Here is a 15,874-nt window from a genome sequence, read left to right as displayed (position 1 = left end):
AGCTAAACCTGAAAAAAAGGTGAAAGAGGACAAGGAAGGTAAGCTAGCAACATATAGACACATTATTTCTGTTCATTTGGGTTTGGTAAGAGGTGAGTGGAGATACCCTTACACCTGGGTAGCGTAACAGTTGGGGAACTGAGTCCGCAAACAGAAGGGCGCTGGTCTGAATCCTGGCGAGGCCATTGTAACACTCAGTATGTGTGTAACATTGTAACACTCAGTATGTGTGTAACATTGTAACACTCAGTATGTGTGTTTATATCTGAATTGTTCCAGTAAATATTCAGCTGGATGATGGAGAGAATATAGCCTCTCTATATCACCACCAATGAAGGCTGCATCCACGAAAATAAATAGATGCTGATAATGACCGTAGTCACAGGAAATTGCTCTAATCTGTAAAATATCTATGCCCTTTCCAGCAAAACCCGTGAAAAAGCCTGTGCATAAAGAAGGTAAGAGCAATGATAAATGGAATCCATGATGCTGCTTTTGTGCACCGCATCTCTGTTTTCCATCACAATTTGGCCGTGTTGGATCAGCATTCGTTTTCATTAGCTTTTGCTGGTAAACACAGACTGTTCATCACTGCCAGAAAAAGTCTAGCTGCAGAAGGGGTATAATATGTGTCTAAGAGGGAATGCCTTGGACAAAGTGACGCTGAACACTTAAACCTTATTTGGACCTGTTTAGTCTAACCACTGTCCTTAACCCACACTCAGTACTCCTGAACTTTAAATAAAACATTCCAGCATTGAATGGATTGAAATTGATTATCTTATCTTAAGGCTTATTCTCCATTTGTTGATCATTTAAACAGTTGCTGAGCTCATGGGGATATATAATTGTCAAAAAATAATCCTTTGCTTGAATTCTTTTCTCAGAGTTAAGAGGAAAATGCATTTGGTTTAGCTGACCTGAAGTATGTCATGTGCTGTTTATTCCACAGAGCCAGAGGTCCTTAAGGAAGTGCAGATAGAAATACCTAAAGCCAAAGGTAAAAATAATATATCATGGGAGATACTGAATTTTATCAGTTTTCCACAGTTTGGAAATGAAAGATATTAATTCATAACAGATGCTAAAACACTGACTGACAGGATATATACAGAGCAACCTGATGGTTGGCTTTTCACACAGTTTAAGTAGTGTCTGTTTCAAAATGTTGGGAACCTAAATAACAACACAAAACGTATATTTATCTAAAATAATAATAAAGAATACAAAATGCAACCTTATAAAATGTGTATGCATTCATTGTGATTATGATACATTATATGATACTACTACTGGTTGCAGTGAATATTGAGTTTACAATCAACGTAATAATCATACTAATTTAGCATAAGCTTAATGAAGTGAATTTACACAGGTTATTTAAACAGGTCTGTGAAAACATGGATTTTTAAAATGATTTTTTAAAATGATGTGTCTTGATGGTATGTTACAGAACATGTGGAGAAGGAGAAAGCAAAAGGTAACATTCAGCTCTGCTACCCTGTATCATGTAAATCAACATGTATTATTGTTATTAATTCATTAGGTCATTACTGTTGTTATCATACATGAGCGTGAGGTGGGAGCATAAGCCTAAATGCACAAGCAATTAGTTTTTACAATATCTATAATTCCTGATTATTATTCTGTAATCAGCCCACGGCACCTAGAGGACATATCGTCTCATCCTGTGCCATTTTTTTATTTTAAAAATTCTAAAATATATATACAGTAAACAGATGTATAATGTGAACTTCATTAATAGTGAGTGAAAAAAAATAGTCTGTAGTAGTACTAATAATCCTACATGCACCTGTACAATAAATCCCAGCAAACAGTGCTGTAGGTGGACCGGGAGAGAGAGCAGTGTTTTTCACTGAGGGGTGCTGCATTGACATGGCCTCTGTTCCACAGCTGCTCTCTCATACACAGATAAATTCCACGCACATTAGACCTATCACAAAGACACTCTGAGCACGCCTTCCTTTTATTCCGGATTTTAGAAGTGCTTTCATGCTGTAGCCCTTAAATCTGACAACAAACACAAAAAGGCAAAATGAAAAGCACTTGTTTAAATGTGTTATTCAAAGACAAAGTACAAACCGTAATGTGATAAAGTTTAATTTCAACTGCATTTGGTTGTATTGTCTTCAGTAAGATGCTGTACAAGATCTTGTACAAGCAATACACACATTTCCTGGCTGCCCAAGGCAATTTGCGTTTTTCATAATTGGTAATTATTTCTATTTCATGGTACAGGACCAGAGGCTCCCAAAAAAGCACATGTTGAAGAAAAAATCAAAAAGAAAAAAGGTAAATTAATGAAATGAAATTAATACTGTGTTTTTAAATTTTCATCCGATCAGTTTCATATCTATTAACATCAATATATGTAGCAAGTGCAAACAGTAGCCCTTAACATATTAACTACAGGCCACACCTGTGATCAATGCGAACCTTTGCCTTTTGGCAACCTGGGAGAAACAAGCACACAGATATACCAAGCCAAATATCAGAGTGAGGGAGAAAATAACATTTAGCATTTCGTTTTTTCATATCAGAACCTGAGGTTCCAAAGGAGAAGGCTGAACCCGCTCCTGTTAAGAAAGGTACTGGTGACAGCAGTGCTATCAAAGCCATAATTTATCATTTAAACACTGGCATTGCAAGGGAACCATTTTGTAAAGGCAAGCAGGAATGCTGTTTCTCAGACTGTGAATAAAACAGTGCAAATTTCATTTTATTTCTCTTTCAGAACCCAAGGTTCCCAAAGAGAAGGTCAAACCAGCTCCTGTAAAGAAAGGTGGTAGCTACTGTAGTTTGGATCATCTTTCTTTCTTTTTAAACAATGAAAGACCATTATAACCCACTCTTTGAAAATGCAGTTAGTTTTTACACGTGTAAAAACAGTTCATTTCACTGTTTATCTTAAGAGGACTTCAAGAAAGCCAAACTGGACCAAACAAAAGTGATCAGATTTTCAGGCTCCAGCACACGCACATTATAGTTTGTTCTTCTCAGATATTGCTGATCATATCATATAGCTTTGAGTTTTCTCTAGTGTATTTGAGGCTTGGAATTGATTTTCTCTTGTCTTCATTTTTTTCAGAGCCTGAGGTTCCCAAAGAGAAGGCCAAGCCAGCTCCTGTAAAGAAAGGTAAGCATGAGTGGCACAGTCCTCTTCCCATTTTAAAATAAGCACTCTGAAAGCATATTACTGTGTATTCTCTGCTAATATTGTTTAAATAGATCTGTACACGTGTCATATTTGAAGCAGAAAATTGGATGTTTCTTTTTGTTTCTTTCAGAGCCTGAGGTTCCCAAAGAGAAGGCCAAACCAGCTCCTGTAAAGAAAGGTAGTGGCTACTGTAGTTTGCACCAACTTTCCTGCTTTTTAAATGACAAATTATGAAAGCCCATTATAACCCACTCTTTGAAAATGCTGTTCAGTTTTCTACATGTGTAAAAACAACTCATTTTGCTGTTTCTCCAGTGTATTTGAAGCTTGGAATTGATTTTCTCTTGCCTTCATTTTTTTCAGAGCCTGAGGTTCCCAAAGAGAAGGCCAAGCCAGCTCCTGTAAAGAAAGGTAGTAGCTACTGTAGTTTGGACCAACTTTCCTGATTTTTAAATGACAAATTATGAAAGCCCATTATAACCCACTCTTTGAAAATGCTGTTCATTTTTCTACATGTGTAAAAACAACTCATTTTGCTGTTTCTCCAGTGTATTTGAAGCTTGGAATTGATTTTCTCTTGCCTTCACTTTTTTCAGAGCCTGAGGTTCCCAAAGAGAAGGCCAAACCAGCTTCTGTAAAGAAAGGTAGTGGCTACTGTAGTTTGGACGAACTTTCCTGCTTTTTAAATGACACTTTCCTGCTTTTTAAATGACACATTATGAAAGCCCATTATAACCCACTCTTTGAAAATGCTGTTCAGTTTTCTACATGTGTAAAAACAACTCATTTTGTGTATTTGAAGCTTGGAATTGATTTTCTCTTGCCTTCATTTTTTTCAGAGCCTGAGGTTCCCAAAGAGAAGGCCAAGCCAGCTCCTGTAAAGAAAGGTAGAGATGTATCTTTTGTCAAAATCAAAATGAAACACTGTGTAGTCACATGATGCATGCTTTGTAAATATTATATGTCTTTAAAGGTAAGCTAAATATAAAAACCAAAGGCTATATGTGTTTGTTTCAGAGCCCGAGGCTCCCAAAGAGGCTAAACCAGCTCCTGTAAAGAAAGGTAGAGCAGTCATTTTTGTCATTATAATTTTTCCTATTTCAAATTGAAAGATGTATGTATTGCAGATATTATTGATCTTCAATGGTAGCTGAATATGAAGAATAAAATGGGCCTCATTTGTTTGATTCAGAGGCAGAGGTTCCCAAAGAGAAGGCCAAACCAGCTCCTGTGAAGGAAGGTAAAGACTAGGCTCGGCAGACAGTGTTAAATGAGTGCGAGGAGTCATTGTAACCGACCTGGCCAGAGACATTCACTTTTAATAATCAGCCCCTTCTCAGATTTGGATTTAAAACAGTGAACTTTCAAATTTAGCTTTGCACAGTATGTGTTTTAAAGGTCAAATGTAGCAAGACTAATCCCTGTACTCAATCAGAATTTCCCAGTCATCTTACAGGAAAGTGCTATTTGATCGAAAAAGAAAGAAAGGAAAAAAAACCCTCCTTGATCTGCTAGAGCAAAGTGATTTTCCCCCCTCAGATGCTGGGCAGGTTGAATTAAATCTAGGCTATAAATTATAATAATACAGTGTTTCTAGAGGGGTGATTGATTAGCATTTTCCTTAAAGCTGATATGGCAGTTTCAACTAAATGCAGGGATAAACTGCACTGAGCTGCAATCTGCAAACAGCATTATTTGCATATATTAAAAATGAGTTCAGCAGTCCCTTCAGCAAATGAAAATGTATCATTGAATTTCTTCAGCTCAGATAGGTGACAAAGGTCACCAAATTGTTTTTTTTTTTTGTTTCAGAACACAAGCTTCCAAAGGAGAAAACTTGGTTTGTCCCTCCAAAGGAAGGTGCTTATTATGCTGTTGGCCTAACTTTACATGCACTTTACACTGCACATTAATACACAGTGCTAATATATGCCAGAATATGAAATCCTAAATGCAAAAATACATAAATGTATAAATATACATGTGTATATATATATATATACATATATATATATACACATGTATAAATAAGTATATAAATGTATGTATATAAAATGTAACATTTATAATGAAAAAAATCTGAACAGTGGAAATTGGTTTATGTTCTCAAATGTGTGATGCGCTTTGATGTATTTTGGATTTTATGTTTTGATAATAGAGTGCAGAACAGAAGCATGTGTATATGGATACGTCTTTAACATGGTATTTTTTGTTTGAAACACTCAGGACCTTATGTGATGGAGCTGCTGGTGCAAGCACCTGAGAAAGGTAACCATACTCAGATACGCAGCGGCGTGTGAGTGAACAGACTTCATCTTCATCTTTTGCAGAAAAAAGGTCACAGAAAAGAACAAAATGCAGTGTCAGAAATGCAAGTGGAATCAACACTTGATTTCATTTCTTAATCTCCTTTAATTTTGTAAATCGCAAAACAAATGAGAATAACAGCGCAGAAGCCTGAGTCTTTGACCAGAGGAAAGAATACGTGGAACTACCAACTGTCCTTTTAATTTCCAGTTGTTTTAATTTTCTTTTTGTTTGTGTATGTTTTTATGTGTCAAAACTGAAACAAAATCTTGCTTTTTTCCATCTACTGCAGTCCAAGATGCCATTCTCAAAGATCACAAACTGCCAAGTAAGTGTCATGCTTCTATTTTTGTGCGTTTTCTATGGGCTTTCTGTACACTTACTGATTACTTTGCTTCCAGCATGTTTTCACAGAGATTTTTCTGTTTTTTCATGGATTGCTTTACTTACAGTATTGTTGTCATATTTCATTTATGTTTTATTCATTAAATAATATAAAACAAGATATCAGTTAAAATTGACATAAAAACTACATCCGCTTTACTGGGCTTCCACAACAATGAACATTATTTTGAATGTTCTGCATCCCAAAATCACAGCGTTACACAGCAAAAAGTAGTTTGTTCACGTAGTTATCACGTGCTATATTTCAAAATCAAATATCTGTCATTGACTTTGATTTTTCCCCACTAAGCTTGAGATCGTTAATGAGCAAAACACTGTAGAGATTTACCCAGGAATATTTTATCGCCTTATTGCGAAACATTGTTGCACTCATAAATCAATCTGCGTCAGCTTGCACATGGTAAACTGACTCCATTGCTTTTGATCAGAGGGAATGACAGCTTTAAATAAAATGCCAGAGGTTCGGCCTCCAGTCATGCACACACACATACATTACACTTCAAAACATACCACATCACTTCAAACAGCTTTTCAGCCAGGCTGGCTTTGCCCGGATCATTACCCTGCAGGACGCGAACAGGCGCAATGGCAGATCACTCACCCCTGTCCCTTTGATGCTGACAGAGACAAAGACAGACATACAGACAGACACTGAAACCCAGTGCAAGACCCCTGAGTTAAGTGGAAAAATAAAACTGATCTGATAAAATCTTCCCTCTTCTGTTTGTTTTTCTGTCAGAGCTGGAGGCCCTCAAACAGAAGGCCGAAGCAGTGCCTGTAAAGAAAGGTAGAGACAGCCCAATGGAAACATTCCCAAAATCCGCAATATACAATTAAACACTGACTTTCAAAATGCGCTATTTGAGAAAAGTAAAGTAGAACTGGGTGTACAAGCCATGAAATGATGCAAATATATATATTTTTCCATTAATTCTCACTTTTAGAGCCTGAGGTTCCAAAAGAGAAGGCCAAACCAGTAAAGAAAGGTACTGATGTAATGTTTTTCTTTTGACCTTTTCCTATCGTACATATCTGCAGCTTTGAGTTTGCTGCACATTTAAAGTATAAATGTTTTTTTTTTCCTTTCAGAGCCCGAGGTTCCCAAAGAGAAGGCCAAACCAGCTGTTGTAAAGAAAGGTAGTAACAAAGTATATTGTTTATTTTTTCTAGTTATGAAGTTAGCACTGCACTATAAAAGCCTGGATAAATTACATTACATACAGCGTAAGCACTGTTATCAGTATGGCTATAAACTAATGATGGTTAACAAACTGTATTAAACTTTTTGTTTCTCTCAGAGCCCGAGGTTCCAAAAGAGAAGGCCAAACCAGCCCCAGTAAAGAAAGGTACTGATGAAATATATGTGTTATTTTTTTCCTTTTTTTTAAAAAATAACACTATGCTATTAAAACCTGATTACGTGATGCTCCCTTTGTGTTAGTACAGTATGGTTATTAGTTAACACTGGTAAATAAATTTTATTAAACATTTTGTCTTTCAGAACCCGAAGTTCCTAAAGAGAAGGCCAAACCAGCTCCTGTAAAGAAAGGTACTGATGGCAGCATAATTGTATAGTTACTTCATACATGGGTTACACACTACAATAAATGGTGACTTCAAAGGTGCACCGTTTGAAGAAGACTGTTCTGCACCTATTCTGACAGTTGTTCCCAATTGCATTATGTATGTACTAGTTAAAAGACAAATATGAAGTAATTTGGATTCCATCCATTCAAATATCCAGTATGTCCTCACTGGAACTGTACATGTTAATTCCAGAACAGTTGGGTGAACAGAACCAATTGGAGTTTCAGTCCACGGCACACACATGTTATAGTTTATTCTTGTCAAATATTTTTGATAATATCATACAGTTTTCTGCAGTGTATTTGAAGTTTGGAATTGATTTTCTCTTATTCTCATTTGTCTCAGAGCCAGAGGTTCCCAAAGAGAAGGCCAAACCAGCTCCTGTTAAGAAAGGTACAGAGCATTGTGTCTGTTTGATCCCTTATCTGCATGAAACTAACTTCTAACTGTGATGCGAATGTGTTTTAAAGTGACATAGGAAATTACATTTTCTCTTGTTTCTATTCTTTTCAGAGCCGGAGGTTCCTAAAGAGAAGGCTAAACAAGCTCATCTAAAGAAAGGTAAGGACTGGGCTGCATTGCCAAGTCCATTACTCTGAGGGAAAGTCACGGAGCTGGAAGGTTATGGGCAAACCAATTACCTGCATTACTGTACCATTATTCTGAAGGGTATGTCATTTTCACTGTGCTTCTTACATTGCTTTGGTGTAAAAACAAGAAAATTCAGAAATAATGATAATTTAGTTTTGAAATTTGGTGTCCCTGCACCGTAAATGATGGAACCAAAAAACACAGGACGTATTGAATTTTCTGCACCAAAAATAGCACTTTAAAAAAAGTTTAAAGCAAATACAACACAAACTGTTCTTAAGCCATCCACACACCTACCCTAAATGTTTTGAATGTGTGAATGTCTGGATGGATTCATATGCAAACAAAAGGTTGCAAAACAACCCAGGAAGATCTTAATCTATGATGCCAGAACTTATTTAAAGTGAGTGAATGTCCTGTGTTTCAGAGCCTGAGGTTCCCAAAGAGAAGGCTAAACCAGCCCCTGTAAAGAAAGGTAGTGATGTCACAATCCTGTGACTGTTTTGGTACCTTTTCTATAATTTACACTCAGAATAACCAATGGTTGTGAAAGTGCACCATTTATAGAAACCTCTTTGAATCCCTTTTGAAACACCTTTTCTGTGGTTACAAAAAAAGTAACAGAAAGGTAGTCAACAATCCATTCAAAACTTTTTTCTTGTTTTTTAGAAGCAGAGGTTCTTAAAGAGAAGGCCAAACCAGCTCCTGTGAAGAAAGGTATTGATGTAGCGCTCATAATTATACCTTGATTACACCTTAATGGCAATTAATTTATATAGACTGCACAGTCAAGTCAAGTCAAGTTTATTTATAAAGCACATTTAAAAACAACAGCAGCTGACCAAAGTGCTGTGCAATCGGAATAGCAAAAGCCATAAGACAACACAAGAAGAGAGAGAGACCAGATAAAAATAAAAAAGGCAATAAATAAAAGCAATGAGACCATAGCAATAAAACAAAAGAAAAAGCAAAAGCAACTCTCATAAAAAGTTAAAAGCCAAGGAATAAAAATGTGGCACATTGCAATCTATACTTGCTTTTTCACATTTCTGCGCACATGCTATGTATAAATAATAATATTGCATTTTTTCGCGATTTTGTTTCTTTCAGATCTTGCGGTTGCCAAAGAGAAGGCCAAACCAGCTCCTACAAAGAAAGGTACTGATGTAGTTTTTGTTTTTTCTTGTTCTTCAGATAAACACCATGTGAGCTCATTCCACTGTTACCTTCTTAAATATTAGTATGTTATAATGTTTATGTATAGATACAAGTGGTCTGTATATTTGAGGCATTAAAAGTGTCTTTTTTTGTTTTGTCTCTGCCAGAGCCTGAAGTTCCCAAAGAGAAGGCCAAACTAGCGCCTGTAAAGAAAGGTATTGAGGAGTGCATTTATTATTTGCATACTGGTCAAATGTTAAATATCACATGCTTTCAATATTATCAGTAGACATATCAAATATACCCATCCTGAAAAATGACATGAAATAAATAGTATTTACAGGATGCATATATTTACATGGGATATATATGTGTCTTGATGAATGCCCATGCTGTTTTCTCTTTTAATAACATCCTTCCCTTCCTGCTAGCTTTGAACTGTATTGGTTCCCACGCAAACTGTACAACTTTCTTGTTTGTACAGATAAGTTTCATCACAGATTTTGTTTGCTGTTGGATATTATTCTAATTCCATAAATATTAAGTAAATATGGCTGCCTAGCAAATTATAGAAGACAAAGTTCTAGATGTTATTATGAATTAATCTTAAGCTTTCAACATTATGTGTAACAGTGCATTCACTCCCTCAGAAAAATGGTTTGTAAATGCCCACTTAAATTTTAATTACAATTTTTTGCAAAAAAAAAAAAAAAATCACTTAACGTTTTTGTTTTAAAGTATAGTAGGTACTGTTCCTAGATACTAGTGCTAATGAATACATAATAGGTCTCCATTAGTATGTCAAACTGGATAAAGAAATCTGAGTACTGGGGTTGTATCTTTCAGAACCTGAGGTTCCCAAACAGACAGTCAAACCAGCAGCTGTAAAGAAAGGTATACAAACATAACGTATTTTCCCTGCCTTATAATCAGAAAGACTCCCACAGAGAGGTGTGTTTCTCTGATGTCTCTGACACCTGCTGGAGTTTATGAGCCTCTCACCTTCCAGACAAACACACAAATATGTTTTACAGGCTGCATCTGATTGCATTTTATGCAGCACATCTATAAACACGGTTTTACAGTCACCTGCAATAGACACGCCGTGATGTTAAACCAAATTACTGAATTAACTGGCGAGATTACAAAGCACCATTTTCACCCACTATGTTCTCCACATCATCCAACCACTGCTAATTTGAATATTTAATTAATGACAGAATGCAAATCCAGCACAAACATGCGCACACACACACACACACACTCACACACAGTGTGTACTTACATACAGATGCCTTCATTTGGAGAGGAGAAAAGTGTTTTAAAGGATCACGTGGAGAACAGTGAATTCCCTTCCCTTCAAACCAGCATAAAAATCCCAATGTTTTTCATTTAAGTGTGTTGAACACTTATGTTTCACACATTTTAAATGGAGTCCAGTATGAACTAGAACCGTAAAATGAGTTCTTGTCTTTCAGAAGCTGAAGTACCCAAAGAGAAAGCCAAACCAGCACCTGTAAAGAAAGGTACCAAACATATTTTCTGTTTGCATATTACTGTTCTTAAGTAGTCATAATATCTGCAATATGGTATGAATTAATTTTTAATACTAATACTGAAAATCAAAAGTGAATAATGAGATTATTTAACATGTTTATTGTCCAGTCTGTTGACTGTTCAGAAATAACTACAGAAAGGAACCAGTGTCTCACTGCAGTCTTTAACACAACACTGCTTTCATGCTGTTATGTGCTCAGTAAGTTGGAGGCTGGTTTAGGTTAGCGCAATCAATTTCCCAAGTTGTAACGTGTCAAATCACCTTACCACCTGTGCCCACTCACACCTCTGACCAAAAAAATGGTCTAGCGCTTATGCATCACATCAATGCAAAATAACTGTTGGTCAAGATCCCAGATCTGTGCATTTTATTCTTCTCAAAACATGCCTGCATTAACACAGCATCGTTATCAATGTTCAGGGTATGTCTGTGATTGGGCATGACGTTGGGTCCATTCCTGTGTTTTATGTTCGTTTCAGAGCCTGGGGTTCCCAAAGAGAAGGCCAAACCAGCCCCAGCAAAGGAAGGTACATTTTGTGCTGAAATGATAGTGCTATGCGTAGAGATGCAGTTTTCACTGCTGTTGCTGGCCAGGGCAATGCATCCAGGCTGTGTACATTCACTTCTCACAGCTGCCCCATTGTGAGATCTGGATTTTAAACATTACTAGAAAGCATTTGATTTGAAATATATGTATACGTAGTTATTTCTGTTGATGCTCAGTGTATATCTGTGAATGGTCTACGTTTTAAACATGATGTTGGTCCATTTAAGTGTTTGGTTGTTTCAGAGCCTGAGGTTCCGAAAGAGAAGGCTAAACCAGCCCCTGTAAAGAAAGGTAAGATGTTACCATAAGTCTTCTCTTACCTTATAAAAAATTTACAGACAAAATATCTAATAACTATGAAAGCGCAACATTTTTAGTAACCTGTTAGTGTCCCACCTTTTCTGTGTGTGCCAAAAATGAAATGAAATCATGCTCAACAAACCATTTAATCCTTTTAGAACCTGAGGTTGCCAAAGAGAAAGCCAGACCAGTTCCTGTCAAGAAAGGTATAGACAGTCTTATTTTGGCAGTGTTGTCTAATTTATTATTCATGTACTAGAAAATATCAAATATATATCAAATAATTTAGATATTATCAATGCGAATACCAGGTATGCCTTCATTAAAGCCTTCAGTTATGTTAAATTCTACATAATGGCTCTTTGAAGGAGATTTGATGGTATGGTTAGAAAAAAACTGTCTCAGAAAGACTCATTTTAATTGTATGGAAAGGAGATTCACATTACATGACATCTTCTCTCAATGTTGAATTCAGAGCCTGAGGCTCCAAACCTAAAGACAAAATCAGCTTCAGTAAAGACAGATACTGATTAGTGCTGTCAAATAATAAAATTAGTCTTACAACTGGTCAGTAGGGTCACTTACAACTGACCTTTGAACACAGGTCAAACTTAATTGGGTTAAAAAATAAATAATGACTTATCCATTTGACATTAATCACATGTGTTGCTGTGTTAACATTAACAGCCCCATTCTTGATTTTAAAATAAACATCCTATTACATTGTACTCTATTCTTCGTAGACCAAATAATTTTTTTCTATAAATCTGCAAGTCTCCTGCAAGTCTCCTGTATGAAGATATTAAAAAGCGCTCAAAAATTTAATTAATGCCACGTTTTCATTTGTAACTGCAAGTGCGAGCAGAATAACACATTTTTATGACGTAAAAGTGATATAAAAGATTTTTATGATAAAAAAGGTTTTAAAACAGTAAAACATTCTTGTTTTTTTAGAACATGTGGTACCCAAAGAGAAACCAGCTAAAGCAGCTCCGGTAAAGAAAGGTAGTGATTTTACTTCATGCAGCTTCCTGTTTTTAATGAACACCACAAACACACATATTCCACTCAGTGTTTTGTAAATGCTGTTTACATTTTCATATATCTGTCAGTGTTTCATAATCAGATTATGAAATAGGTTGATTTTTGTTTTATTCCAGAGCCTGAGGTCCCCAAAGAGAAGGCCAAGCCAGCTCCTGTGAAGAAAGGTACAGGTGGCTTTGTACAGACAGTGCTTCCTAACCCATTACATTCATACAATTTAAAGAACAACGTTATTAAGTTCAAAAAAGTCTGAGACCCCTTCACTGCTTAGGATGCACTTAAATAACCTGGACAAAATGTTTTCATTTCCCAGAACCTGAAGTTCCCAAAGAGAAGGCCAAACCAGCTGCTCCTGTGAAGAAAGGTACTGATGTCTTATTTGTGTTCTTAGTCTTTAACTGTTTTTTTTTTTTCTTTGCATTTATGTTTATATCACTTACCAGACACTGTTATTGACACAAATTAGTGCAATAAACATGTATTCAGACTGCATGCATATTGTATGCTGTGGTTTGCAAATAGTGTTTATGTTTTCCATATGCTGTATCTGTAAGTGCCTGTAGTATAAAATTGGTTATTTTATTTTATTACTATTTTTTCAGAGCCTGAGGTTCCCAAAGAGAAGGTCAAGCCAGCTCCTGTAAAGAAAGGTACAGGTGGTTCAGTGTGGGTTATATTTGCAAATCCATTAATTATAATCGCTTAAAAAAATGACCTTATGAAGTTCGTTATTCATAAAAAGTATAGTCCAAGAACCATTTTAGTGAATACACTGCAATTAAACAAAAATATTTTAACTTCTCAGAGCCTGCGGTTCCCAAAGAGAAGCCCAAACCAGCTCCTGTAATAAAAGGTACAGCTCTAGTATTTACCTGTTTCCTATTTCAAATAAACGGTACAGCCAAGGTACATTCTAACATGATAACCTGTAGGTATTACATGCACTATAATGTCCTCACTGTGGGTAACAGCATTTTGGTTGTAGGCAGGTTGTGTGCCTAAGGATTTGGTGCATTAGTTGCTTAATTATTGCTAGGGGAGCTGTTGTCCAAAGGGCATCATTGCATACAGGAGTAGAACAGAAAGTAATAATGCGTATGCATTGGTAATCATGGCTGCCAGGGCCAGTTAGTGATGTCTAGTGTAGTAATGACATATTATTTTCACTTCATTGACTTCACGACAACGTAGATTCACATCAAATGCAATCCTCTCAATCAATGTTGAATCACTATGAATTTTTAGGGTTCCGTCTGTTTTGGGTACTATCATGATGGTGCTGGACTGTGAATTGTGGGATTCTCTGATAACCTCCAGCATATATATGTCCTCATTTTTTAATGTCATTTTGGATGAAGTCATTTCCATAAGTTGTCTGAGGAAGATTTCAGATTTCTGTTTCAGATGTTCATTGGCCCTTTCAGCACATTGGATTCTGGAGGTCAGACTGACCATTGGCTATTCTCTGGACGTTAGAGCTGATCTTAGGAAAGGAAATTGAGGAAAACTGTTCTCACACTACGTAGAGCTCACTTTTCCAGTGGCATGGCTGACCCTTTCCACCAGATGGAGCAATTTTGCAGACGCATATCCTCCTCCTTGGTGTGTTACATTTGAAGTATAAAATTTGTCTTTGTTGTTTTTGGTTGTTTCAGAACCTGAGGTTCCCAAAGAGAAGGCTAAGCCGGCTCCTGTAAAGAAAGGTAGAAATGGTCCCATGGTGGCAGTATGATCCATCGTTAGCATGCAATTCAAATCATGAATTTTAAAATTTTACATTTTTGAAAAACTTGATTGAACCCTTTTCAAAGTTTTCACTTCATAACCAATGAACAAGACTTTTAAAATGTGATTCGTCCACCAGAGCCTGAGGTCTCAAAAGCGAAGGCCAAACCAGCTGCTGTAAAGAAAGGTACTGATTTACTACACTTTTAGTGATGTAGTATAAATAGCCTTTTTAGTTAACCATTTTATTTATACAAAAGAAACGCTCTGCATGGACAATATAGTGCATTTTTCATGTGTCTGTAATTGCCCAGTATTTGGAACAGAGAATCCATACTGTGTATTTTTTTTTTTATCAGAACCTGATACAGATACACTGTAAATGGTGCTGGTGTTTAATATGTCTACACTGTACTTTCAGTGTGATGTGGCATTGATTGCACTGATCTTTTCGTGGTGTGTTTCTTCCAGAGCCTGAGGTCCCCAAGGAGAAGGCCAAACCAGCGCCTGTTAAGAAAGGTAGAAATTGTGACAGAACTGCAATATTACCAACTCAATAACACACAAAAAAAAAATCAAATAAGCATTTCAAGACTTTATTTTACTGTAATGTAAATATGTCAGTTATTAAATTGTTAATTGGAGTTTGGGTCACTTTTAGCCCAGCGGACATTCTTACAAACTGAAAAAGTCCTAAAAACAAATTTTAGCACTTGCATTTTTTGATAAATGTACGCTCTAGAAAACTCCATAGGGCGCAGAGCCAGCAGTATTAGTACATGCACGTATTAGCTGAGCATAGCCGCTGGTGAGCTCCACTCTGGTAATGAATTGTGCTTTACATGTTCAGTCAGTTCATCTACTCATAAAACTCTTAAATCTCATTTAACTTTAAAAAGTCATTACAAAGTGTGTGGCTTCCATCTGCTCTGATCTATTTAAAGAACCGTGATCAAGTTGCCTTTTTTCAGTGTCTACTTCCTCGGCGATTAAAGATTTATTTTTATCTTTTAGCACCTGAGGCTCTAAAAGAGAAGGCTAAACCCACCCCTGAAAAGAAAGGTACTGATTAAATGTACACCATTTGTTCTCTATAATTTGTAATATATTCTGTTCAAGTACATTGTTTTGTGTTTTGTGAACAGTATTGATTTTCAATATAGACAGTGCACTGCATTTACTGTTCAACTGCATTACTTGTTTCTTATGTTTGTTTGTCTGTTTCAGAGCCTGAGGTTCCCAAAGAGAAGTCCAAGCCAGCTCCTGTACAGAAAGGTACTGATGGTTCCCTACCTTGAAATTATTACCTATGATTTAACAAATGATTTTGTTCATCAGAAAGAAAGAAGAACCATTTTACTGCATCCACTGAAGCAGTGCTGAACAAACCTTCTTCATCTTTCAGCACTTGAGGTTCCAAAAGAAAAAGCCAAACCAGCTCCTGTAAAGAAAGGTACAGGCAGCATTATATTAG

The 15,874-nt window shown here is 36.4% G+C and overlaps 1 protein-coding gene across 1 annotated transcript in view; it reads left to right on the top strand.

The window, feature by feature from the left end:
• Positions 1 to 6: 6 nt before the first annotated feature.
• si:ch211-266g18.10 (neurofilament heavy polypeptide) overlaps positions 7 to 15,874 on the top strand; it is a 28,287-nt gene continuing 12,419 nt past the window's right edge. Inside the window, exons 1-38 of the mRNA XM_036542155.1 lie at positions 7 to 38; positions 426 to 458; positions 953 to 1,000; positions 1,454 to 1,480; positions 2,260 to 2,313; positions 2,562 to 2,609; positions 2,756 to 2,803; positions 3,110 to 3,157; positions 3,309 to 3,356; positions 3,542 to 3,589; positions 3,775 to 3,822; positions 4,018 to 4,065; positions 4,196 to 4,240; positions 4,371 to 4,418; positions 4,991 to 5,038; positions 5,405 to 5,446; positions 5,778 to 5,813; positions 6,630 to 6,677; positions 6,835 to 6,876; positions 6,980 to 7,027; positions 7,189 to 7,236; positions 7,392 to 7,439; positions 10,073 to 10,120; positions 10,705 to 10,752; positions 11,264 to 11,311; positions 11,575 to 11,622; positions 11,790 to 11,837; positions 12,586 to 12,636; positions 12,792 to 12,839; positions 12,989 to 13,039; positions 13,278 to 13,325; positions 13,481 to 13,528; positions 14,331 to 14,378; positions 14,540 to 14,587; positions 14,872 to 14,919; positions 15,415 to 15,462; positions 15,628 to 15,675; positions 15,806 to 15,853. Coding sequence (XP_036398048.1) covers positions 5,416 to 5,446; positions 5,778 to 5,813; positions 6,630 to 6,677; positions 6,835 to 6,876; positions 6,980 to 7,027; positions 7,189 to 7,236; positions 7,392 to 7,439; positions 10,073 to 10,120; positions 10,705 to 10,752; positions 11,264 to 11,311; positions 11,575 to 11,622; positions 11,790 to 11,837; positions 12,586 to 12,636; positions 12,792 to 12,839; positions 12,989 to 13,039; positions 13,278 to 13,325; positions 13,481 to 13,528; positions 14,331 to 14,378; positions 14,540 to 14,587; positions 14,872 to 14,919; positions 15,415 to 15,462; positions 15,628 to 15,675; positions 15,806 to 15,853 — 1,075 coding nt within the window. The 5' untranslated portion in view covers positions 7 to 38; positions 426 to 458; positions 953 to 1,000; ... (11 more) ...; positions 4,991 to 5,038; positions 5,405 to 5,415. The remainder of the gene's footprint in view (positions 39 to 425; positions 459 to 952; positions 1,001 to 1,453; positions 1,481 to 2,259; positions 2,314 to 2,561; positions 2,610 to 2,755; positions 2,804 to 3,109; positions 3,158 to 3,308; positions 3,357 to 3,541; positions 3,590 to 3,774; positions 3,823 to 4,017; positions 4,066 to 4,195; positions 4,241 to 4,370; positions 4,419 to 4,990; positions 5,039 to 5,404; positions 5,447 to 5,777; positions 5,814 to 6,629; positions 6,678 to 6,834; positions 6,877 to 6,979; positions 7,028 to 7,188; positions 7,237 to 7,391; positions 7,440 to 10,072; positions 10,121 to 10,704; positions 10,753 to 11,263; positions 11,312 to 11,574; positions 11,623 to 11,789; positions 11,838 to 12,585; positions 12,637 to 12,791; positions 12,840 to 12,988; positions 13,040 to 13,277; positions 13,326 to 13,480; positions 13,529 to 14,330; positions 14,379 to 14,539; positions 14,588 to 14,871; positions 14,920 to 15,414; positions 15,463 to 15,627; positions 15,676 to 15,805; positions 15,854 to 15,874) is intronic.

The sequence above is a fragment of the Megalops cyprinoides genome, chromosome 12 (genome assembly GCF_013368585.1).
Source record: "Megalops cyprinoides isolate fMegCyp1 chromosome 12, fMegCyp1.pri, whole genome shotgun sequence".
NCBI lineage: Eukaryota > Metazoa > Chordata > Actinopteri > Elopiformes > Megalopidae > Megalops > Megalops cyprinoides.
This window is presented reverse-complemented; position numbering and strand designations above follow the sequence as displayed.